General features: G+C 39.4%; 1 protein-coding gene across 2 annotated transcripts in view; it reads left to right on the forward strand.

Annotated features, from left to right (window-relative positions):
* tep1 (telomerase-associated protein 1) overlaps window positions 1-24,798 on the forward strand; it is a 28,368-nt gene extending 3,570 nt beyond the window's left edge. The window contains exons 8-57 of one of the 2 annotated variants that reach the window (XM_030403531.1): window positions 91-212; window positions 380-537; window positions 1,129-1,238; window positions 1,324-1,402; window positions 2,377-2,569; window positions 3,746-4,046; window positions 4,140-4,301; window positions 4,546-4,599; window positions 5,314-5,438; window positions 5,682-5,747; window positions 6,292-6,435; window positions 6,573-6,864; window positions 7,023-7,144; window positions 7,296-7,409; window positions 7,665-7,782; window positions 8,192-8,383; window positions 8,479-8,666; window positions 8,755-8,893; window positions 9,028-9,207; window positions 9,386-9,478; window positions 10,126-10,261; window positions 10,513-10,672; window positions 10,920-11,053; window positions 11,152-11,240; window positions 12,002-12,116; window positions 12,296-12,322; window positions 12,409-12,631; window positions 12,749-12,869; window positions 13,109-13,233; window positions 13,322-13,421; window positions 13,637-13,792; window positions 15,270-15,479; window positions 15,707-15,763; window positions 15,957-16,092; window positions 16,492-16,551; window positions 17,493-17,744; window positions 17,881-18,032; window positions 18,284-18,391; window positions 18,493-18,597; window positions 18,753-18,882; window positions 19,013-19,086; window positions 19,260-19,386; window positions 19,778-19,908; window positions 20,092-20,213; window positions 21,635-21,781; window positions 21,919-22,018; window positions 22,333-22,444; window positions 22,567-22,649; window positions 22,830-22,934; window positions 24,091-24,798. In XM_030403531.1, coding sequence (XP_030259391.1) covers window positions 91-212; window positions 380-537; window positions 1,129-1,238; window positions 1,324-1,402; window positions 2,377-2,569; window positions 3,746-4,046; window positions 4,140-4,301; window positions 4,546-4,599; window positions 5,314-5,438; window positions 5,682-5,747; window positions 6,292-6,435; window positions 6,573-6,864; window positions 7,023-7,144; window positions 7,296-7,409; window positions 7,665-7,782; window positions 8,192-8,383; window positions 8,479-8,666; window positions 8,755-8,893; window positions 9,028-9,207; window positions 9,386-9,478; window positions 10,126-10,261; window positions 10,513-10,672; window positions 10,920-11,053; window positions 11,152-11,240; window positions 12,002-12,116; window positions 12,296-12,322; window positions 12,409-12,631; window positions 12,749-12,869; window positions 13,109-13,233; window positions 13,322-13,421; window positions 13,637-13,792; window positions 15,270-15,479; window positions 15,707-15,763; window positions 15,957-16,092; window positions 16,492-16,551; window positions 17,493-17,744; window positions 17,881-18,032; window positions 18,284-18,391; window positions 18,493-18,597; window positions 18,753-18,882; window positions 19,013-19,086; window positions 19,260-19,386; window positions 19,778-19,908; window positions 20,092-20,213; window positions 21,635-21,781; window positions 21,919-22,018; window positions 22,333-22,444; window positions 22,567-22,649; window positions 22,830-22,934; window positions 24,091-24,210 — 6,669 coding nt within the window. In that variant the 3' untranslated portion in view covers window positions 24,211-24,798. The remainder of the gene's footprint in view (window positions 1-90; window positions 213-379; window positions 538-1,128; window positions 1,239-1,323; window positions 1,403-2,376; window positions 2,570-3,745; window positions 4,047-4,139; window positions 4,302-4,545; window positions 4,600-5,313; window positions 5,439-5,681; window positions 5,748-6,291; window positions 6,436-6,572; window positions 6,865-7,022; window positions 7,145-7,295; window positions 7,410-7,664; window positions 7,783-8,191; window positions 8,384-8,478; window positions 8,667-8,754; window positions 8,894-9,027; window positions 9,208-9,385; window positions 9,479-10,125; window positions 10,262-10,512; window positions 10,673-10,919; window positions 11,054-11,151; window positions 11,241-12,001; window positions 12,117-12,295; window positions 12,323-12,408; window positions 12,632-12,748; window positions 12,870-13,108; window positions 13,234-13,321; window positions 13,422-13,636; window positions 13,793-15,269; window positions 15,480-15,706; window positions 15,764-15,956; window positions 16,093-16,491; window positions 16,552-17,492; window positions 17,745-17,880; window positions 18,033-18,283; window positions 18,392-18,492; window positions 18,598-18,752; window positions 18,883-19,012; window positions 19,087-19,259; window positions 19,387-19,777; window positions 19,909-20,091; window positions 20,214-21,634; window positions 21,782-21,918; window positions 22,019-22,332; window positions 22,445-22,566; window positions 22,650-22,829; window positions 22,935-24,090) is intronic. The other variant, XM_030403532.1, reaches the window with a different exon arrangement.
* The last annotated feature ends 774 nt before the right edge of the window (window positions 24,799-25,572 follow it).

A 25,572-nucleotide genomic window follows, 5' to 3' on the forward strand; every position in this document is an offset into this window, starting at 1 on the left:
TGAACTTCCTCTCTCTGTGTGTTACTAACATTCTTTGTGTTGCTACATACTCATGTTTAAACACTGGTTTTTGTGTGTGCTTGTGTGCAGTTGCAGTTAGAGGAGAAAAAGGTGGTAGATAAAAAGCAGAGTGAGTTCAGTATAAAGAAGATGATCAAGAGGCTTCACATTAAAGAACCAGCTGAACATGTTATGGCCATCCTGGGAAAAAAGTAAGCCACACAAACACTTAAACGCTTGATAAGTTCGTTGAATTTAGTTGCCGTTTAGATAGCAGTCTCAGGCCTGTCGTGTTATCTCAGGTTTTGCTAGAGGCGAGTAACTCTTAATGCTGGACTTGTTCCCCTTCCAGTTTAAAATGTGTTTGTGTTGGCCACAGGTATCCTGCTGACCTGAAGACATTCACCCACAGTGGAATGAAGGGCAACTGGGAGAGGGAGAGAGCCGGGAAGCGAATGAAGCTCAAAGAGCCGGAGACATGGGAACGGCTGGTCAGTCTGGAGGGCAACAAGGCCGCCACCTGGGAGAAGCTCATAGGTCTGCTGAGCACATACAGACAGGCATTCTTACCATCCAGCAGCTGTTTGAGCGCACCGGTTCAACTGATTTCACCATTTACACCAGAATTATTGAAGAATTAAACATATTGCTCGTAAACATGACAAATATTACAAATACAGCAAACAATAACTTTTATAAGCTACAATTATGTTATCGCCACACTCCCTTAAAAAAATGAGACTTGCCGTGGTAGGAGAAACGTTATATAGACTTTGGGAATTACTGTCCACAACACATTCTTAACTTGTTGGGCCTACTTGTCATCAAATGTTATACATGAAGATTTTTTTTTTTTTTTTTTTTGTAAAAAACCTAAAAGGTGCTTGTCAGACATACTTAATGCCAGGTATGAATTGACAAGCTTGAGGGCTTTCCACTTGTGATCAGATCATTCAGGGTGGACGCTAAAACCGAATGTGAACAGGTGCTTGCATATTCAAAGATACAATTAAGTTGCATCTACAGAATATATTTCAAAGCACACGCATTGTATGTATGTAAGATAAATGCCTGAACACAAACATGACCTCGATCATCATGTTGATGATTTACGTCTCTATATTTTAGACAATAAGTCTCTTCCATTCATGGCCATGCTGAGGAACCTGAGGAACATGATCATCAAGGGCATCAGTGAGGCTCATCACAAGAAGATCCTCAGCAGACTGACCAATAAGGTTATTCATGTTTTATATAATAAAACACTTGCAGAACATGTTATTACATGCTTTGTGTAACTTTGTGTTTTTGATGTGCTTACAGAATGCTGTTATCCAGAGCCGACAGTTTCCCTTCCGGTTCCTTGCTGCCTACAAAGTCATCATGGAGCTTCACACTTTGGGTGAGATACAAACACATCAAGTGGCTCTAATTCTCTTAACTGAAAGCTGATCAGAGAACTTTTAGGTAGCTTGTTTTTAAGATGTTGTATTTTATTCAACTCATTTAGTTTATGGAAAAAGGCTGACAGTCCTACCATAAAATGTATTTTGAAATGAAGAACAAAAAAAATCCAGGTTATAATTGAGAAGCTATATGTATGTATGTATGTATGTATGTATGTATGTATGTATGTATGTATGTATGTATGTATGTATGTATGTATGTATGTATGTATGTATGTAGACTTATATTTCCTGTTGCTGTAAAGGACAAGGCTGGTGATATTTTATATTTTTCTTTATTAACAAAGCTCATTAAAAGAGTAGGATGGCAGCTGATTATCAATGGATCTGCCGATTATTTTCTTGATCAATTGGTTAATTGTTTGGTCTATAACAGATCAGAAAATTCTTCGCCACAACATCCTAAAGCACAAGGTGACATCTTCAAATGCCTTGTTTTGTTTGGCCAACCATTCAAAGTGTAAAAGCAGGAAATTCTCACATTGGAGAACCTGAAACTAATGAATATTTTTTTGCCAGAAAATTCTTTATGTCATCATCCACAGTTTTAAATCCCAGTTGCCCCCAGTGCCCCCATCGTTTTTTTATGATGTGAAATATTACGTTTCTAATCCATTTTTAAAACAGTAGGAACCAGTGAGCTTCGACCCAAGTCAGCTGAGTTATTGAAAGACGGACTAACATTGTTGGTTTTGGCTCTTAATGGAGTGTTTTGACAACCTGAAAAATGTACAGTAACGACAGCCTCATCCTGTAATATCAGTAGTGTTTCATATGGTGGACCAACTTTTAATATTGAACCAAAATATGTTGATAAAGTAACGTACCTTAACAAGCCTTTCTCACTGAACATGAATGAAGTAAAAAAAAAGAACAGACAGAACCCCCTCTTTGCCTCTCTGTCCTCCAGCCTCTGCATCACAGAAAGCAGTTCCCTCTGTTGCTACGACCCTGGCAGAAATCCTGAAGAAGATTCCGAAGAGCAAGCGCTTCAGTAGTCTGGAGTGGGATAAAGCTCCAAGAAGTAGGATCAGGGTGGCACTTGGAGTGCCCTTTGTCTATCGACTCTACCGACTGAAGAGGGCCCAGTACATAAAGGCCAAGTATGAAAATGTCCTTTGAGTTTCAGTGGTTTGATAAAAAACAATAATCTACATATTTATTTTTAAATATAAACCCACATTTGATTTTTTAGGGTCCCTTCAAAGTCTTGAAAGTGCTAAATTTCAACCTTTGTTTTAAGGAATAGGCTTGATTTTCAACATTATCTGGTCTTTCAACTACACTGTCATTCATATGAAACAAATATCTTTTACATTTTTAATGAAATGATCCATCCTCGTTTGTTTGGTGTCTCCTTAAAGGGTAACCTTTTGTGGCTTCAGAGGAAGCTGCATGTAATCTGATAAATTGCGTCCAATGATGTCACTCTGTGGCTGAGTTGCATTGTGGGTAATGCATGCGCCAGGTTTTGAAAAGGAAGAAGAATACGTGGAATAAAAAAGGCGAATCTCTGGTTCTGTTGTATTGACTTCGATAATTTGTTTTTAAACTGTCCATAATGAGTCCTATGGGGTTATAGGAGTGCAGTGCAGGCCAGTGGACTGCTTTCCAAAAGCTAGCACCTACCTTAACCTAGATGCAACTTAGCCTATATCACTGGAGGCAATTTTTAGATCTCTTTAGATCTCTTTTTCTGGGGCCACAAAAGGCTTTTAAAAAAATGTTTTCACATATGCAGTAGTACTCCCCACCTTAATTTGTTAAATTGGGGGATTTAACCTTTAATAACCATGTGAAAACATACAGTCAAATTTAGCGACAGTATATGTTGATTGGTGTGGGTATAAAAAAACTATCTGCATTTATAATAACAATTCAGGTGTGATGATTTAGGCTTCAAGAGTCTGGAAACTGTTCGTTTGGGTACCTTGAAAGTACTTGAATTTTACTCTTCAAAAGCTGTACAAAATCCATTTTTTGTGGTCTGCAGCTGATACAGCACAGTATCAATTAGGATTTTTTACAGTTGATTACTTTTTGGGGTGTCAGTGACAGCAGAGTGTTTGTTAGTTCTTCACCAGCAAAAATGATCACAGGGAAGCATGAAAACATGACAAAACTGCTTTTCAAGAAAAAAAAACAAGCTGAATCCAATGTGCACAGTTTTTTTTCGCTCTGCTGGAGAATTTGTTGGTAAGATCATATCCGCTTGGATTAAAAAGAAAGTGTACTCAGTTCTATTATATATCTCTATCTGCGTCTGTGCTTTCATCCAGTCAGAAGCTGTACACTGTTGATCTGTTGGATCGTTACCGCAAAGCTCTGGAGACGGCAGTCCAGATCTCCTGTCGATTCAACCTGCCCCCCCTCCCTGGACGCACTGTTATCGTGCTCAATAGCAACATGAGGACTGACCCGACTCCAAAAATCGACTTCTGCTTACCACCAGACCCTGAGCAAAAGAAGGAGGAGGAGGAGGAGGAGGAGGAGGAGGAGGAGGAGGAGGAGGATGGGGAAGGCAAGGAGCCCCCAAGCAGACGGAGGAAAGGGAAAGTAGATGAAAAGCTTACTCCTTCTGTAAGAGCCTGTTTTTTTATTATTGCCATTATCACTGAGTATATGAGTCATTTGACTTTATACTAATGTCTCCGTATTTTAACATTTTCTCAGATGAGGGAGGTGGGAGCTTTGCTCTCTCTGATGATTGCCAGCAGTGCTGAGGACTGTCAGCTCTTGTTAATTGATTGGTGTTGCTGTGAAGAAGTCAAGCTGAAGTCTGATGTTCTTTTGGATAATGTCAGGACTGTAGTGAAGCAAATGGCCAAAGACAGGGTTTGTTGTTTTTCACCATGGAATCCTTCTTGCATTCATGTAATAAAGTTCTTCTCATCCTATTTTAAACCCTCATGGAGAGGGATTAAACAGAAGTGAAGTATATCCAAGAAATGTACTTAAACAGCGTTTTAAGCAAATCAAAAATTGTGTTGGTAGAATTACAGATTTGCCCTGTTTTGATGAAAGTTTCTAGTAATAGATTTTTGCCTTAATTGATTTATTAAGTACTTTTTTTTTACAGTCCGGTGATGAAGAAAATGATTTCATCGGCACAGTGTTCAACAAGACCAATAAGGTAGGTTTATTTCTATATATGAAAATATATTTTTATGTTTGGCTGAGTTTTATCATTAAAACAGTCTAAGTTGTTCGTAATTGCACCAGGAAGACAGGTGATTGCTGAGTCTCATTCCCAGGACATAATAGCCACATTTTGGGTAACTAAATCATCCCAAGCAGCAACAAAGTGAGAAAATTAAAAAAAACGTGGCAGAGGGCTACAGGTTCTCTGCAGAGACTTACACACACTTTCTCCCCATTCAAGTCTGTCTCTGTCTTGATGGGTATCTTATGTTGTTTCCTCTTACTACATTCGGGGTGCTTGATATGGTTTGGTATGTTTAAATCATTCAAATGACGCAAAAGTAATAGTAATAGTAGTATAGTAATTATCTGTAACAAGACTGTTTTTAACATGTAGGGAGAAGTAAGAACAGATATTTGTGTTCAAATGTGGGGAGGAAAAGTCAAAAGTTGTTAGAAAAGTAAATACTCAAGTAAAGTACTGTCCCCTGCTTAAGTACTGTAACAAAGTATTTGTACATTGTTACAGAAACAGATATTTGATGTTTTCTCATTAATAGTTTAATTTATTGTATTCTTTTCAGGTTGCACACATTTCAGAATGGCAGCACTTCCTTAGATGCACTTGATTCTCTTCTTGAGCTGACAGCACAGGACAGCTTCTTGTCACCCTTGACATCAGACATCATATGCTTTTGTAACCTAGGTGGACAACATCATCATGGTGACTGAGAACTGGATAGATCGTGGGATCGAAGCGACCGTCAACAACTACAGGAAGGAAATAAATGACAAAGCCCTCACGGTGCAACTCTTCTTGTCAGCAGACAGGTAATGCTCCAAACTGCTGCTGTAGCTGCTGTTTCTCCTGTATACTACAGACAGTACTGGGAAGCTAAAGCTGCGCTCAAACCAATCACAATCACTGATGGAATTTAAAATTGATTTAAAAAAGTTTCTGTTTTCCAGCTACATTATTTCAGCATAGACAGGTACTCAGCTGGTTTCTGGTTCCCTTCCTGTTTCTATCTTATTCTGAACGCATTTTTGTATTGTTGTATTGACTACTTACAGAGGAGAGGAGCTCTCCCCTGACAGGAACTGTGTGAAACTGACAGGCTTCAGTGAACAAATGCTGAGGTAAAGTGTCTGCTTTTGCATTTTAAGAACAGATTTATATTATTTTACATTAAATGTATGTATTTACTTACTTGCTTATTTGCTTGATGAAAGTTAGATGAGATGATAGACTCTTGAAGGTGGAGTGAGCAGCTTGTTAGCTTAGCATAGCATTAGCCAACTAGAAACAAATCCCACCTACCTGCATCTCTAAAGCGCACTAATTAACAACTCATGTGTCCAAACAAAATCTGAAGCATGAAAATTACATGGAGATCAGACATTTCTGTATGATTTAAACAAACAAGATATCATGTCAATTAATGAGCTTCAGAGCTGTTGTCATGGTATGGTGGATTTTGTTACCCTTCATCTGCAGGAGGTTAGCTGTCACCCACTGTTGGCAGACTGTATGCTAAGCTAAGCGCACTGGATGTTGCCTGTAGCTTTATATCTATCTTACAGACATGAGAGTGGTATCGACCTTCTCATCAAATTCTGTTCAAGAGAGCAAATAAGTGTATTTTTCCTCGATTTGTAACTATTTCTGTGAATATGTGACCAGGTTTGTGGCAGAACGAGGATCATCGAGGCTGCTGGACCATGTAGAGCATTTAGACAAACTGTACAACATCCCACCACCAGACGGAGCTAAAAGTCCTGAGGCCACAAATAACGTTGTGGCAATACCAGCCAGCCCCACGTTAAGGTAAGTTTTATTTAATGGCAAAGAAGCAGGTCTGAGCATTTCTTTTAATTTTTAAAATTTTTTTTACATTGATGGTCTACTGTCCAGGACGTTTTTTTTTAAAGGTAAGCAGCACCAACTCCTTCCTCTGCCCTCAGGTGGCGAGGTGTGCGCGTGTTTATCTCCTCCACCTTCAGAGACATGCACGGCGAGCGCAACATCTTGGTGCGGAGCGTGTTCCCGGAGCTTCGGCGTCGTGCCGCATCACACTGCCTCTACCTGCAGGAGGTGGAGCTGCGCTGGGGTGTGACGGAGGAAGAGTCAGAACGGGCCACCCAGCTGTGCCTGTCGGAGGTGTGTCGCAGTCAGATGATGATAGGAATCCTGGGGGAGAGGTACGGCCTGGTGCCTCCCAAACCTGACTTGCCCGACCTGCCGCAGCACAGCTGGGTGAGACTACTGATGCTTTATCCTGTGGATGTTTTATTAAAATTGAGATTAAAATCAAACTACCTTTAAAACTTAAAAGTGACAGAGCCTTTTGCCAGTTTTTAAATGTGAATTCTATTAAATGCTGACAAAAGCATAATTTTATTCTTTGTGCGCAGCTGGCGTCGGCCCCAGCAGGCCTGTCTATCACAGAGATGGAGATCCGTCAGTTTGAGGCTCTTTACCCTGACACAGTGCACCAGCGATTGCTCTGCTACTTCAGAGATCCAAACATCATCAAGTATGCAAAACATACGCACATTCACGCATCACTATTTGCTTTCCTTTAACTTTTCTATTAACTTAAGCTTTTGCTTTCACTTTTCTAAAGTTTGCTAGAAATCGAAATTTAAGTAATTCTTTTGATTTCATTTTCTTCTTGTTGCTTTCAGATCAATTCCTGTTGCTTGGAGATCTGACTTTGTTCCTGAATCAAAGGAGGCTGAGTCTAAAATGGCGTCTCTGAAGAAAAGGATGCGTGACAATAAAGTCAAGGTCACTGAGAAGTGAGTTATCTTGGTCATAGTCCAATCCAACTGCGCTAAAGCTGAAAAAGAAAAGTTAACTTGACTTGTAGGACAGTACAAATTTAAGACTTATTTAGTCTTTTTTTTAGTTTTCAAGTAACATTCATTAGACCTTATTTGTGTTTTTTCAGTACTGACAGGTGACATACACTATTATTAAATGTCATTCTGAAATGAAACCACTACAACATTTTAAATGTCTTTTTAGTTGAGGCCTCCATTTTTCTGTCATAGTTACCCATGTGCATGGGGAGGAGCAGTGGATGGGAAACCATATCTGAAAAACCTGGAGGACTTTGGTAAAGCAGTGCTGGAGGACCTGTGGATGGCTGTCGTGAAGCAATTTGTGGAAGTGAGTTACTCTGACACAATCACTGTCATTTCCAAACATCTCATTAACCAAAATTAGCTCTGTTGTGGAAGACACATTCAACTCATTTAGATAAATGTACTTAAAGGATCTTTTAACTGGTTAAGAAACAGTCCTACTATAGCACTGATGCCTCTCTATGACCTGCGTGAGTGAGAAGATTAGCTATTTCTACAGTATACAGCTATAATTGTTCCTCTTCGTCATAAACTATTTTTCATGGTGGAGTGGTGAGGGTGAATTATGTCTTCTCACAGCCTGAGGAAAGAAGCTACTCTGTAGTCTGGTGGTACGGCACTAAAACAAAACATTTTTAATTGTAGCTTCATCAAAAATGTCAAGAGAGCTAATATACAGTAGACCGCAAATAAACTCTCTATTCTCCACATAGCAGGAAGAGGCTGAGACCGAGGCTGTGTCCGGTGTGACAGAGCAGGAGGTGCACCAGGGGGCGCTGCAGAGGCAGTTCTTTGGCAGGGCGAAGCTGCTGGCCGGGGCGGTGGATATAGTGGAGCAGCTCCGGACCAAAGGAGGGATGATGGTGGTGGAGGCAGGACCTGGAGAGGGCAAAACTGTCTTCATGGTAGATTTCTCAAAGGAATTCTACCTTATTCTATTCTACCTGAGTGTAAATTCTCTCCATAGAAACCCTTTTTTTTTTTATCTCTCTCCACGCAGGCTGCTCTAGCAGACACTCTCAGGACTGGAGAAAAGTCTAAGAAAAAGCTTGTCTGTGACGTCTTCTCCTACTCTACAGCTGCTAGCCAATCAGCACGCTCTGTGGAAAACCTGCTCCAGTGCCTCGTTCAGTGGTTCAGAAAGATGCAAGATGCTGAAAACGAATCACCTCTTCCCCATTCTTACAAGTGGGTATATTTCAAATTTCCTTTGAGTCAACATTTACAGTTTAATCATATTGTCTGTACACTTGACAGCTATTTCCTGTCATCACAGAGATTTGCTGTCAGAATTTCATGTCAGATTGGGTGAGATGAAGAAAAAACCTCTGGTGCTGCTCGTTGATGGGTTGGATCTTGTCCAAGACAGCAGAGGTCAACTCAGCTGTGATTGGATTCCACAGCAGATTCCATCGGTCAGTTACATGGACAAAAAACATTGATCTTTATAACTCTGCTTGGTTTGGACACAGGACAAAAAACACTGTTAAAATAATACCCACTGAATTCCTCTGAAACAGTAAAATTGAGATTCTCTTTTTCTTGTCAGAATGTTTGTTTAGTCGTGAGCGTCACAGGCAAAGCAGCACAGTCACAAACCCTGATGAAGAAAAAAAGAGGTGTCTTGATTGAACTGGGACAGCTTACCATGCCAGACCGCAGGGAGATAGTTCAGAAGGGACTGGACACCTTCGGGAAGAAACTCAGTGACTCTGCATTCAACAACCAGGTTCTTCTCACATGTTTTTGAGCTGTCGATATCACAGTGATGCAAGTTTTGTGAACACCGTCATGACATTTTCAGTGCATGATTGTGCCATTGATACTGATAACAGACACTCTTTAAGGAAAAAATAAATAAATACGAAGTATGGACACATCAAACTTTGCTTTGCCTGCTTGTCCAGCTCCAGGTCCTGACAATGAAGAAGGGAGCAGTGAATCCTCTCTACCTGCACCTGGCCTGTGAAGACCTGAGGAACTATGCCTCCTTTGATAAGGTTTAGTATCACTTTTTTTTTTTTACATTTTCAACCGATACCTTGACTTTGATGACGGTTCCTGAACAATACTTTTTTTATACCAATTTAAGGAAATCCATATGAACAAAAGATTACATTACACACACACACACACGCACACACACACACACACACACACACACACACACACACACACACACACACACGATGAGCCTCGTCACTGGGCACAACCTAGTATATTTCCTGTATGCCTCGAGACAGCTAATCATTATTAGATCTTCATGCAACAAACATGCTGCATGCTTACTGGCTCACTGATGCTGACGAGATTAACTCCTAAGGCATTGAAATTTGGTATTGAATGACATTTTTTGATACTCAGTAGTAGTCAAGTCAAATTTATTGTCCCACGTAGGGAAATTAAGTTGCAGCCAGGTATTAAGAAACACACAACCAACAGCACAACACACAACCAACAGCACAACACACAAGATAATAAATATCAATGGAGACAGCATTACAACACAGATAGACAAAGACGAGCACATGAAATGCAATACAGTGCAAGATCACTACATGGAGATCGTATCAAGGCAATTCAGTCAGTGCCATAAAAAGTTCGATACCCAGCGGTAGTGATATTCAACGTACTCTTTGTGTTTTAGTTGAAGGAGAGCCTCGAGGACTTGCCTCAATCTCTAAGCCAGTTGGTGCAGCACAGCCTGGACAGACTCTGCTCACAGTACAGATACTTGTTGGGACTCCGCTGGGCTCTGGCAGCACTCACCGTCAGCACCACTGGTAAGATGTCTTAACGCATTTTGGAGCATTATTTTTAAACTTTATAAAGTGCTAGTTTATAGTTAGTAGTAGTTCAATACTGTGGATGCTAGTAGAGCTGCAATGATTATCAACTAGTTGTCAACTATTGAATTAATGACTTGAGAAATAATTCAAGAAAATGAGACAGTTTATTTGACATTGAAAAATTATGTGGGTAATCTGCTTAACTGTTTTTGGTTGCCTAAAAATATTCACCTCCTGATCAACAGGCCTGAGGGAGAGCGACTTTTACTCTGTGCTGAACACATGCAGTGACCTCTCGTCACGGGACGAACAGGTCACATGGCAGAAAGTATTGCAACTGTCAAGGAAGCCCAAAGGACGTATTCCCATGGCACCTTTCACACACATGGTGCAGAGTTTAAAAAGGTATGAATCAGCTGAAAGCAAAACTGCAAGAAGTAACGATCTCTTCCAGCAGACTGTGGCAACATGTGAAAATTCATGTCCAAGTTAAAAAAAAATAAATACATATTTCACTTTCCACTAAAATTTAAATCCCCAAAATGGTTTAAACAGTTGTGGGCTTTTAGATGTCTTTTATGTCTGAGGGACTAATCTCAAACAATCCTGAAGGACGAAAAGTTATTCAACCTGTTTGGATCCCTATTTGCAGTCTGATTGGTTTATCTCATTGCCACGACACTGACAACCTGCTGGCTCTAACCAATCGGGAGGTGAGGGGGGCCTTTGAGGAATTTCTCCTCCCAGACAAAACCGACAGAACCAGAGCTCACCTCGTTCTTGCGGGTAAAATACGCACACGTGTCTTAAAAATCAGTTCAAGTAAGTACAGTTCACGGTATATTTTAGTTAATCTTGTGTCACTGTGCTGTCTATTTATACAGGTCATCTGTGGGCACTAGCTGACCAGCAGGGCACAGATACCTTCCTTCATTGTGAGGCCAACTCTGTCAAGCAGCTGCCGGCCAACCTGGTTAGTCGTCTCCCGACACCGCACATCACATAAAAAGTTTAGCATCCTGAGCAATGATATGTAAAAAAAAATATATAGTCGCAAGTCTATTACAATACAGAGAACAAACACTGTGCATGTCTTCGCTAGTGAAAAACCCTGGTTTAACAATCAGAAATCCTGAACACTGATGGTCGTATGTGCCTGCTTTGTTTAATCCACTGGTTCAGTTTGTAAACCTTCATCAGGTATTTTTAATTAAACTTTGCCTACCTAATCTCACTTGCTGCTACTGTATTAGTTTTGAGAATTTTTGGTCTTACACATCCATCATCATGTATATAATTGTTGAGAGTTTTTCCCAGTTCACATCCAAATCAAAAATACACATTTTTCCTCTTACCTGTAGTGCTATTATCCGGTTATGTTAGGAGTTTTGGAGATATCTGCCAAAGAGATGTATGCCTTCACTCCAGTATAATGGAACGAGATGGCACATTGTGGTGTTCAAAGTGCCAAAAACAACTCAACAACAATAACTATTTCCACAAATCATGACCTGGTGACAACCATGACCTATGATCAGTTACATTTTCTGTTTGTATCAAACATATTCTGTTTGTTTATTGTTTTTATGAAACTGTTTGTCGAAGCTCTGTATTGGCTGTGAATTATGCTTAATCAGCACTTTTGTGCAGAAGGATTTTGTGCAAAGAAATCTTCCCACAGTTACTCTTAATATCTCTTGTAGATTTGAGCTCTTTCCTTTTTGCTTTTTTCAGATTCAAAGTGGCCAACTGGAGGCACTTTATTCTCTGCTCGCCAGCTATTACTTCCTGTACGCTAATGTGCGCCACGGCCTCCTACACCACCTCCTTGAGATCTACAGCTCCTGTGGTGAGTGTGAATGACAATGCTGTATGACAAATGTGGTGACAACTTGTGACAGTTGGGCTGCTTTGTTGACAGTTCTTCCCTTTAATCCTTCACATTGTGTTGTGTGCATTTGCTGATGAATGATGGTTAAACCCAAAATCCTAATGTTTGTGTCCTGTGATATTTTGCCTTTCCTGTAGATGACAAAAGCAAGTGTGTGCAGTCATGTAAGTGCTTAAAAACACATCACTTACAATTTTCTTTCATCTGTGTTGAATTCCTTCTTCATAAAAAATGATCTTTGTGTTCTCAGATGATGGCTTCGAGGGTCGTCTAAAACTGCTGGAGTGCTGGAGTTTCCTGCAGCACCACTCCTTCCTGCTCTCATCCTGGCCGGCTCTTTGCATTCAGCAAGCCCTCAACGAGCCTCCTGAGACCTCTGCTCACACTTGGGCACAAGGCCTGATAGGAAAAGGTGGAGTCCGAGTAGTTGAGTGGCTGAACAATGACTATGAGGAGAAACTTCGAGGGCTCAGGTGAGAATCATGTCTGTCGGGTTGTTAGAAGAACTGTGCAGAAATGTTCCCAAAATCCACTTTTTATTGAGGGTTTTAGTTTAATATGTGTTGATGGTCTTGTGTGTTTCATTACAGGAAGCTTGTGTCGACCTTCTCCTCTGCACCGACCTGTTTGGTTTTGAGCTCAGATGAAGAGCAGATGGTGGTTGGCACCAGTCAGGGAACACTGCATTTCTTTAACACAAAGACCGGACAGGTATGAAAGTATTTTCCAGTATAAATGTCCCCTCATCCTGTCATTAATTTTAAGACCTTGTACATTAACTGGGTAGTTTGTATTCATGGTTTCTGTTTTTTTCAGAAATGTATTGTCAAGCATGTGAACACACAAATTTTGAATGTGTCTTGTTTTTTTTTTTTGAGAATAATTACTGTCCAGTTTTCAAACGTGCTGAGAAAAAAAGTCTCACATCACTCTCTCATGGATGTGAACAGGAAGTGAAATCGCTGGTGAGCAGCTGTGACGGCATTTCAAGCTCCGTCTTTCTGAAGGATGGACGTCTTGCTACCACCTCCTTTGATGGACGAGTAGAGTTTTGGGACATCGAGAGTGGCTGCAGGTTAAATACACCTCAGGCTGAACTAACCATTCTTGAGATACAGCACAGGCTAATGATGTTTGAGTTAACTGATTTGTGTTCCCTGCAGGTCTGCTCTTATTAAAGCCCACACTTACGCAATAACAGCAAGCGACACCACTGAAGACATGAAGCACCTTGCAACTGTGTCTCTGGACTCCATGCTTAAAGTTAGTCTTAAACAAATCGCATTAGAAAATCAGTTCCTTTTTCTGGTGTTTGCGTTTCTAAATTTACTGTGATTTTTAAATACCCTTTAATTTTTATTTTTTATTCTTTATTTTATGTGGTACAGGGAAGACTAGACACAACTTTTTACAAATCCCTTAAACAGTCAACGATAATCTTCCTTAATCATGCTGACTGAATGTTTTTCATCTATCAGGTGTGGTCTTCAACTAAAGGTCATGAGGTAGCATCCCTGCCCGGCTCTGGCCCTATGAACTGTGTAACCTTTGACCCCGAGGATCGCCTGCTGGCTGCTGGTTGCTGGAATGGAAATGTGATCATATGGAACTGGCTCCAGAATAAAACTCAAGCGGTGAGTTATTGTGAGGGGAGGCCAAAGAAAGTCATGTGGGTTTTTTTGCGTACACACATGCTGGCTCTTTTCGACTCAGTTCGACTCAGCATGTCAGGCCAGCACAACTGGGATTTGCCTTTCCATTTCACCAGGGCTGCCCGCTTGGAAGGAGCGGTTGGACATACTTCTTCCCTCCACAGTACTGTGGAAGAAAAGCATCTTACAAAAGCTCCACTAATTCAGTGACAAACATGTTTCATTACCCATAGATTCCTCACAAAGCGAGCCCCGGTTGCTCAGTTGGTAGAGCAAGCGCCCCCATGTACAGAGGCTATGACCTCGCCATAGTAGCCTAGAGTTCAAGTCCAACCTGTGGCCCTTTGCTGCTTGTTATCTGCTGTCTCTCTTCCTGTTGACGCTTATGTAATAAAGCCATAGAAAAAAAAATATTATTCACAACAAAAATCCTCTGTTATTCAGCTATGAAAAAAGCTTCTATTACGGAGCTGCAAAATCAGGAAATATTGGGATTTCACTGGCAGTAACTTAGCAGGAGTTCTTTCAAGCTGAGAGCAAGCATGGTGAAACAGCAAAATATAGCAGATGTCTCAAAGTACGAACAGGGACACTAGAGAGAAACTAAACTTTAGACCAAACAGATTCAGTAAGAAGGTACAAAACGACTAAGTTCTGAACACAGACACTTAAAAATGTCTTTCTCTCAGGTTTCCTGAACAGAGATGAGTTGTGTCTGGCAACTTGACTGTGGCCAAGAGCAACATTACATAACTTTTTTTACCTTAAAATAACAGCTTCAGCATCATTTTGATGATACAGTGTTTGTATTTACAACAGTAGTGTTACACACAGAAACTGTGGGGGGCACCAAATCGCAAGAAATGCCAATTTCATGTTGGGCAATTTGGTGCCCCCTGCAGGTTCTGAGTGCAACACCGCTGTCATAAAATCAAATCCCAGGTCTGTAACAGTTTGTCAAATGTAATGTAGGTACTACCTATAAACAGAACTCATTACATCATAATTATGTAACGTGTTGAAAACTTGTATCTTAAGGAATGTATAAGTTACACTGTGCAGAAACAAGTGATGGGGGCGGAGTGGCTGAGACAGAGACAACATTCACCTTATTACATGACACCTTACCATCAAAATGATTCTGAAGCTATTTTAAGGCAAAAAAAAGTTACACAATGTTGCTTTAATAAAGTCAACAACTCAGTAACCAAGAGCAGCTTTGCAAGTAGTGTACAGAAAGGCTAATTTCAGAAAATTACCTCTCAGCCATTACCTTATAGTACATCAACTCAAGATGAGCAAAGCCTTAGGCCTTCTCAATAGGATGTAATTGGGCACATGAGAGCAAGAGAGAAAAGATAAAATTATAAACATACTACAATCTTGCGGGTAGGTGATCACCATTGTTGCTGTTTATTTTAAAACACAATTACCCTCTTTCTTCTCTCTGTTCCCTCAGTCGCTGTCCGGTCACCAGTCCTCAGTGCGCAGTCTCTCCTTCTCCTCCTCCTCCATGCTCTGCTCTGGCTCCATGTCTGGAGAGGTCAGGGTGTGGTCAGTGCCCACCTCCACCTGTGTGGGATGTTTCCAGGCTCACACCGGAGCCACAGAGGCCCTCACCTTCCTGTGTGAAGGAAGCATGCTGCTGAGTGCTGGCTCTGATCACATGGTGAGTCGTCGCTGCATGTACATACATAAATCAAGTATTTCTGATTAACCAAGACAAACTTAAAGGGACAGTTCACCCATAAATAGAAAATGTGTGCTTTTACTCTTACCTTTAGTACTGTTCACCCTGTTTACCCTCTGGACTGTTTTAGTGTTGGTTGAAACTTCTTGTCACTGATTTTGAAATGAACCAAACTCTCCGTGTCTTCTTGTCTTTCTTTTAAACAGGTCCAGCTCTGGTCAGGGGGACTTGGGCGTGCAGACGCTGCATTAATAAATGATGAAGTAAGCTCCTCATCCATCTTATGTTTTAGGGTTAACTTCATGTTGCTGAGCTCATCTTCATAATTTTTAAGCTAGGCTATCGTCTGTGTGTAAACATACAGTTAGACCAGTTAGAGCTTCAACAACAAAGACCAGACATAAGTTTATATTTTTTTTGTCATTTGGCACTGAATTTTGTCATTTGATCTTTTAGTACGAGTTTGAGCCTCCGAAGAAGAAACGGAAGTCTGTATCCTCTAGGCCTGCTGCTCTGTGTGTGGCTGTTAATGGACAGTATGCTGCTGTTGGATACCATGGGGACGGCTTCAAAGTCTTCAGTCTTGACACGGGTGTGTTTATGTGCTAGGAATGTCAAAAAAAAAAGAAAGTACACAGTACTCGATTGAATCACCGGAAGGCGCCATCTGATGGAACAAATACAGATATGCAAGTAATGCCTACAAGAAAAATCAGACAGAATGGCTTCATATTCTTTTTCTTTGTATTAAACATGTATCCATTTGTTTCAGTGATGTAGATGTTTATTTAGGCATTAGGTCACTTAAGCAAGACACAGTTAATGTCAGGTGTGAATTGACGCTGTCCACTTGTGATCGAATCACTCAGGTAAGATTGTCAAACCAAACATCAACAGCCTCTCTGTTCGTTCCCCGAGTACACAGGGCTGCATCTTTGTGGAGTTTTCTGTCCTGATTTGATGAAAAAAATATTTTTTTCTTTTACCGCAGGGGAGCAAACAAGGGAAGAAGTGACGTGGATCGAATGTCTCCCACAGGGGGTCAAAAGAGGTACATCTTCTTCTGATAAATAATCATCAGTAATGTGGATATAATGACCAAGTGGGAAAATAGAAGTATTAAAAGAAGTAGAGCAGTCTGGTAAGCTGGTCTGGTATGATATCTTTATATTGCCCAGCCCTACAAGGGTTTTACCAAAGATCTTGAAGGAGCTAAAAGAGATGATATAGATGTAGACTTTGATTGTGCTGAATTACAAAAGTTACTCAAGTGAAATAGCTCACAGCAGACAACATAAACATACTGCAACAACAATGGAAAAAAACAAAAGACAAACTAACACATCTTCCGAGAGAACATTGATGGAGCTCTTGTCCCACCTAGACGCTAAATTAAAAGATGATATATTCATAATATCAATCCACAAATACAAAGCAAAGAGATGCTCCTTAATAGTTTTGCGAAATGAAACCAGTACAATTGTAACAAAGCCCTGAAATGTTAATGAAGATTGTATAGAATAACAAAGATACCAAACATTAACGTACATAGATAACCTGCCTGATGCAAGAGCATATACTTAATGTACTTCATGTTATCTCCTCTTATTCCTTTCCTAACTCTCCTCCACCCTATATGAGTATTAACAGGTATTGTAAAATCACAAAGTAGATCTTGTAAACAGACTATAACTGTTTATGTTTATTTATGGATCCCCATAAGAAGCACAGAAATTTGTCTCTACTCTTCAGGGCTCTTGAAGATAAAAAATCCAAATGCAATAAAAAGTACAATCTATTCTACTGAAGACAAACAAGCTAATCAGACACATGATGGAGTACAAGCAGCACTTTTATGTATAGTATCCGAATAAATGGGGAAAAAAAATGCTTCACATGTATGCTGTGTATATATGAATAAGACTGGAGCAGACAAATTGACCTGACAATGGGCCTCAAGATACTGAGAATATATCTTTTTTGTAATTGTAGCTGAGAAGATTTGGGCCCCCAAACATCTTGACGTGTCCGTTCTGTGCATGCTGTGGGTCGTTCTGGACGCGGAGAAGAAGGAACCTGAGCTGCTGCTGACTGCAGGAAGTGACAAGCGTGTGAGGGTGTGGAAGAGAAAAGAAGGAGAGGAGGGGATGCTGGGAGGTCTGGATGAGTGGGGATTATTTAATGCCCAATCAGGCGTCGTCCTGGCATTAGCGCAAAACTCCACATACCTGGCCTCAGCTTCAGGTAAGTTTTAGAGAAATGTCCATATATATGTATAGAAAGCACCATGACATATGTTTCAGGTAGAAGGTGCTTTTAAGGAACAGACATTTTCTGCTGATTACTGTATTATTATTCTCTGTGTTTCCCATTGAATTAGATGACTGCACCATTTGTCTGTGGCTGCTCAGCAATCTGGCTGAAGACCCCTGTATGGACCCTCATGCAGTTCTGAGGGGCCACACTGGAGGAGTCACCTGTCTGGCTTTCAGCCCCGATGGTGGACAGCTGCTGTCTGGGGGGAAAGATCAGGTACAATATATTTGAGCTGCAGTTAAGTAAGAATATCAGGATTTTGTTTTTGATGCGAACACTGACTGTATTAATACAAAATAATTGCTGTAGGGATGTTTAGAGTAACTAAACCCCAAGTGCCTCTACCCTGGAAATTAAAAAATGCCTCAACATGGGCATGAATAGAAGTGGGTACCCTAATCGATACTATAGATATGAGTCTGTGATTGTTCAGTGTAGCGCAGCACCAACAGCTGTCTTTGTTTCAGGCCCTGATGGTGTGGGATGTTACTGCGTCTCCTCCTGCTCTCTCCAAGTCGCTCCCCCACTCTCACAGAGACTGGATCACCTGCTGTGTTTGGACTCCAGACTGTGTGGTAAATTTTCATTTCTATCAGTGTTGTAAAGAAAAGTAACTGCTAGTCATACTACTATACTATGTTAAGGGATCCTTATCAGCTTTCCTGTTCTCTTCCAGATAAGCTCTTCAAACGATGGGAGGCTCTGTTTATGGGATCTGCAGGCAGGCGAATGTCTTAAAGAAATCTCCTGGAGGAGCCCTCTTACATCTGTCTGCAGTGTGGTGAGCAAATTAGGCATCTGTCAGAGAAAATACAGAATGTGGTGTTTCCTTCTCTCCAGAAAAACTTTTATGCATTTAATGTATTGGTGAAGAAAATGAGCTTCATGTTTCGTGAATATTGAGATTTTGTATTGACTTGGTGTTTCTTTGTGCAGGGTCAGTATGTGATCGCTGGCTGTGCAGAAGGAGAGCTCCACGTTTGGACCTGGAAAACAGGTGTTGAAATCTCCCACCTTGCTGCACACAAGCAGCGTATCCATCACTGCTCCCTCCTGCCAAATACAGGTAAGCTTTCTAGAAAATGAGTACAAGCATACTTTCAGTATTTGAAACTGCATCTCCCTTTTAAATTCTTACTCTACAATATGATAAGAATCCAAGGCTGAGTTTTTTTTTGTTTTGTTTTTTACCACAGAAGTCAACCCAGAAGAGATGTCTGTTTTTACTGCGTCTGACGATGGTATAGTGCAGCTCTGGAAACCGCTACAGGTCTGTCAGTGAGAATCAAAGTTTATGCATTTTAGTTTGTTTATTTGATCTCATCTCTAGTTGTTTTTTAGTCTGGATGCAGAGCAATAATGACTTCCTCATGGTTTTTGAACATAATAACAGAGTGGATACTGTCATTTTTTTTCTCTGTTTTCCTGTGTCTTTACGTTCAGGTGGAGCACAGCATGACCTTCCAGGGTCACAGCGGTGCAGTATCCGCAGTTTCTTGCCTTGGAAGGTTCCCAGATTTCTACACTATTTCTGAAGACCGCTCGTTGCGATCCTGGTGTTGGACAGAACGTAATACTTGATACTCTGCCTTTATATATTGCCATAAATATATATTTTATGCCTTACACTTTATGGATATACAAATATACAACTGATCATGCTGCATATGCATCTTTAAAACAAAGTCATCTGTGTTTTACTGTCTTGTTTTTGACTGTTGTTGAATTCCAGCATCTTTCAAGAGATGAAGGAACACATTACCCAAATGTCTCCTTTTTAACATCCCAACCAACCTGTCAGAGTTTGTTCATGTCTACAGAATAATCTTGTCAATCTTTCATTAATCAAGTCATAATGTTCCAGGTCATCCTCATAATTTGAAAACACTCTTTTCTGTATATATTACGGTACTCTTCGCAGAAGTCACATGATGCTTCATCTGTGTGTTCTGTCTTTCCAGAGGGATCTCCAACACAGAGAGGCTCAGTCACAGCTCTCTGCTTCTCTCCCGGAGATGATCTGCTTCTTGCCGGTTATGAATCCGGTTTGCTCAAATTATGGAGGCGCAACGCCGTGGTTGGACAGAAGCAGGTGAAGACATACATCAGTACACAAGAAATAAACAGATGTACACTGGACACATGTATGTTTTGGTTAGGTTTTCACATGTCACGTGTGTGTGTGTGTGTGTGTGTGTGTGTGTGTGTGTGTGTGTGTGTGTGTGTGTGTGTGTGTGTGTGTGTGTGTGTGTGTGTGTGTGTGTGTGTGTGTCAGACTTCAGACAGGGCCATCACAGCAATCTGCTCCATGCCTGACAACCACTTTGCTGTCGCCTACATTAAACCTGTTGTTGATGTGTGGAAGCTGGTGTGGAATAAACAACCCGGCTCCGCCAGGTAAACAGCAGCAAAACAGTCACACTACTATATGTTCAGCTGCACCAACCTCCTTTTTTGTTATTTTATTTCTTGAGATGAGACATGTAATGCTCATTTTAGGTTCATAATTTAATTTTGGGTTATTACTAGAATAGATTTGCATGCCTTAATGCTCAAAAAAACACATTAGTTTTTCAAAACTATCTAGTGCTGCAGCTCTGTATTCCCCCTTTGTCTGAAACACTCTATTTTAGCTCCCGTCTCTTTAAGAGCCGCATGCTGAGTACCCACTCTCCTATGATTTGTCAGCACACACATGCCTGACCCCAACAACAACAGCAGCTGTGTTAAATTGATTCCTACATGCCAAACTAGCTGATAGGCAGAAATTATGCAAATATTTGACATGGTGACATAGTGTGATGTCATAAAGTCACAGAAATAAAGGCAGTACTGCTTTGACGTTGCGTTTTGGAGCAGTGTTTTCTGTTGGAGAGAGGAGCTTCTGTTGGTGTGGACTTCGATCTTTTTATCTTTCAAGATGTTTTAACTGTACAAGAACAAAGATAACATGGTGAAGAGGAAAAAAATTATAGGTCTCCACTAAACATTATTCAGTCACTGCCTTTTTCTTTGTATTAAATTTAAAAAAATAGTAAAGAAATATGTAGATGACAAAATGTATTTTTTGTTTTCCGACCTTAAGATTGCAGTTAATTGAAAGCAGTGATAAACTGTGAATTGAGAAGTGCACATTATCCAGATAATATTTTAAAATCAATACATTATCTCTTAGAGTGCCCCATTTACCTAAATTTAGTTTTCATCAATATTTCTAAGATAGGTTTGTAACATCTCACTCCCACTCCCTCTCAACCACTCTGAGCTGTCAGTGTAGCTACAAAACAGTAATGATAATTTACAAAATGATAATATTGATAATAAAAAAAATAAAGTACCATATATACATTTCCACACGTACCCAAATGTATGAATATGTAATACATATAAGTATAATTAGATATAACTAAAACATTTTTATTAAAGGTAAAGACAAATGAAAAACAGAAAAACAAAACTGTATAGTCTCATTCAGTTAAAATATAATTTAAGAAGTTAGATTTTCAGGTCTTTAATCCAAAAATGCAAGAATTGATTCCCCTTTTCTTATAAACATTGCTTACAGTAATCAACCCACTAACCTAAACAAAGATCCAAAATGAAACCCAATGCAATCCCAAAGTTTAAGGAACATTCAAGGGTATTATAACAGCTCACTGTTGATGTTTGGAAACTGTGATGTACGTGTCTTGACTTTAAGAACACATACAATAAGATGTGAAGTTGAGAGCGCCTTTTCTGTTGGGACAGCAGATGAATTAGGATGAGTTTGATTGTCAACACTAACCCGTCCTGCTCTGTCCTCCTGTTGCTTGCAGCCTGGTGAAGGTCAACACGTACAAAGTGTCTAAACCATTGATCCACCTCAACTACTGTTCAGTCCTGATTGGTGTGTCACGCATAGGACGAATATTCAGCGTCTCATCTGACAATGACGACGACGCGTGGAACAACAGAGTCACATCGTAACTACATACATGATCAGTTGATGATGATTAGGGTTTTTTGACTGTGGAGAAAACGAATTTCTTAGATATGATAAGGTGCTGCTGGGTTTCGTCTCCTTTCGCATTGGGGATTTTTCTTTTTGCCTGTATTGCAGTTGGGAGGATGATGTCCGAGTTTTGGGTATCATCCGTAACGACGAGAAAAGCATGTGGCTGGTGGGCGAATCAGAGGGACAAGTTCACATTGGCTTCATTGTGAGTTTCTAAATGATGATAATCTAGTAAAACAACATATATTAAAAGTAAAAAAAATAGTGGAAGTATTTAATGAAACGAAAATGTTTCATTGTCAATTAAATAATACTATTTGGCTAATCTGTTTTATAGAAAACAATATCATCATTGTTCCAGTTTAGATAATGTGACATCAGTTTGTTAAATGAACATTTCCTTTTTGTCTCAGCTGTCGAAACGTTTTAGCGAAAAATGAAGTCAAACCTTAAGTTAAGTGCACCACATACTTTGTTTTCAGTAAATGTGATTGTTGCCTGTGTCCGCTCCTCCCTCAGTTTGGCATGGGCCCCAAAAACCACATCAGTTCAGCTTTCAGTAGGTTGAACCTGGAGACCGATGAGGAGGAGAAGAAAGGGAGCATGATATCAGCTGTAATGGTGAAAGAAGGTACAAAAAAACAAAACTAAAACTGTTCGTTACTACTCTTTCTTCAAGCATTGTCTACTTGAGCTACTGCTACCGTTTTGATTTGTGTTGTTTATTATCCAATGTCTTGTATGTTCTTTCAGATTTTGTCGTGTGTGGAGACATAAAGGGCAACATGTGGTTCATTCAGCCTCCGGAGCCTTCGACATGGAGCAACAGAAAACCTGTAAGAGCTCAGACACTCTGAAAGAGAACAAAAGAGAAAGAATGTATATTTTTATAAAAAAGTAAAAAATAAAAAAAAAGTAAGAAATCCAGCATTCAGACTCTCACATCAAGGTCCAGTGTGCAGGATTTAGTGATGTCTTCGTGACTATGTTTTTTTAATGATGACGTTTTTTCCCAGGCCCACAGTGACAGGATCAGTGTGCTGAGACTCACTGACAGCATCATCATCTCCGCCTCCTACGACAGGACGGTGAAGCTGTGGGACAGAAAGACAAAGAAGCAGGTACATCACAGTCTTCAAAGAACAGTCTGACATTTTGGGAAACATACTTACTCGCTCCATGGTGGATAGTTAGATGACAAGATATTTGCTGAATATGAAGCCAGCAGACAGTTGTCTTAGCAGTGACTTAACTGCTCTGTCCAAAGTTAAGAAAGTTAAAAGTCAGATGAGATATAAGGTGTTAATTATTGAGCTTTTAGTGGTGCTGGTAGATGGATTTTATGAACTTTGGACAGAGGGAGGGTAACCGTTTCCCCCATTGCCTGTATTTATGCTAAGCTAAGCTAACTGGCTGCTGCCTTTTAAGAAAGAAGGTTTTCTTATGCAATAGAAATACATTTTCCTTATATGTAGATCTAATAAGTTAAGATTCTTGGTTGTTTTTATTTGTTTCAACTTATTTATTTATTTTTTATCTTGCAAAATACAAAGGGAAAAGAATACAAAATAAATGTGAAAATAAGTGAAATTAGAAATGAATAAAATAAATATAAAATGAAATGGAAACATGAATAAATAAGTGGATTAATACAAAGGCAAGTAAATACAAGCAAGCAAATTAAAACAGAAATATCAATGTATGTCATATTTTGTACATTAATGAATGCCTACATTTATTTTTAATGTAATGGTTTGTGCATTTAATGGTTTATTTTTAACCTATTTATTTTAGTTTGTTTGTACACATGCTATGTCATCTTCATATGTATTATAATACTGTATATCTTTTATAATACATTTGCAATGTATTATGAAAAATATCAGATTACATATTCTCTATATATTGACAAAATATATTGGTTATTGACATTTTTCATATATTTTAAAAAAGATTAAACACATCCTGACAAAAATATATCATTTAGTAATATGCAAAATAAATGTTAGTAAATATATTTTTGAATGCATATCAGTGTATAGTACCATTGTGCTATTAAAATGTACATTGATTATATTTTGTAATATATTCTTCAAGCAAAAGGAAACTTTACGTGTCACTATATGCTTGTTCATAGTGCTTTCTAATGGTTCCCTTCTCTTCTTCTGCAGCACTCTTACTGATTCATTCCGTCACCTTAATTTTTTTAAATTATGTAAATTGTTTTTAAATGTCTTTCAATGACTGTCACCTTCTGTTCTCTATCTCTTCCTCCAGGTGGGAATGTTTGTGTGTGAAGGACCTCTCGTGAATTTGGAGGTGAACCCTAAAACACCCACCGAGCTGGTCTGTGGTGACGTGCAGGGAAAGCTCTACTTCCTGTCCTGGAAAGAATGAGCCTTAAGATACTAAACATTTTATTCAGCATTCAAGGAAATGTATCTACACAAACCAAAGATGATTTAGCTTCGTCTTCGCTTCCATGATAGTGAATGTGCACTGCATGCATTTACAAAATACAGAAGGTAAATTATTTACTCCACAATACAGGAGACCTATGTTTACATGTGCCTTTAATTTAGATAGTAGGTGAAACTTGCAAATGTAACTAGCAAGTGTAAAGAATATGTTTGAGCTTTGATAATATCAAATGTTTTGTGTTAGCTGAATTATTTCTTTTAGTTGGAAATTGTGTGTAGAAACAGAAATGTGGGATATGAAACACCTGAAGTGGAGAAAGTAAGTGAAAAATAAAATAATCTTTTCTTTGACACTAAAATTATATTAAATCTGCACTTTGCTGTTGTTTTTTGGACACAATGAGACGACCCCCTAGAAATATGTCTATATATATATTTCTTTACTGTTGACACATCTAGATTTCTGATTTCTTTTATAATGGTGGGACAAAAGCAAAGGGGGTGACAGCCATGTTTGATTGATTGATCATATTTAAAGGTGGATTAAACCAAGACCAAAGGGTTACTTGCTGTTTGACACTTGTTTTTTGGAGACTGTGTGAGACATCAGTGGCTGACATGTAAACACAGCTAATGCTTTTACAACTCTGTTATCTGCACCGAAGTGCTTCTGTTATATTGACACTGAGCCTACCCTAACAGCAAAGACAAATATAATGCTCTTGCCTAAAAATCAGACTGATCAATAATCTTGGTGCATTTCTCTTAACTGTATGGAGCCACTTTATGTTCATTCTGAATGATTTTTTAAAACAAATCATCAACGGGTGTGTGTGTGTGTGTGTATAAAAATAAAAATAGTACAATATGTTACATTCACATTTATGCTATAGAACAGATATTAATATATATTTAGATAATATTAAGAAGTGCGAAACAAAGAAAAATTGTGCAAAAGTTGTACATTAAAATGTGTAGAGACAACAAGTAGAGATGCCATGGACATGCCACAGGTTGCTGCAGACTGCCACAGACTGCTGCTGCAGTCCCACTACCTGCCAATGCCACTGGGAGGATCTCGGTGCTGTTGACTTAAACTTCTAAAGAAGACTTGACTGATCAGAACTAAACATGTACAGTTCTGTCGCATGAAAATATTGTTACATCCACCATTATATCCACTTTTATATGATCAAAAGTTAAACAACATCTTAGGAATTATTTAAATTTAAAACATTTTTACATGGGGCAGTGATGAGTGTTCTGTGCTTAAGTACAATTGTGAGGGATTTGTCCTTTAATTGAGCATTTTCATTTATGCTACTTTATTGAAATCAAA

The sequence above is a fragment of the Sparus aurata genome, chromosome 21 (genome assembly GCF_900880675.1).
Source record: "Sparus aurata chromosome 21, fSpaAur1.1, whole genome shotgun sequence".
NCBI lineage: Eukaryota > Metazoa > Chordata > Actinopteri > Spariformes > Sparidae > Sparus > Sparus aurata.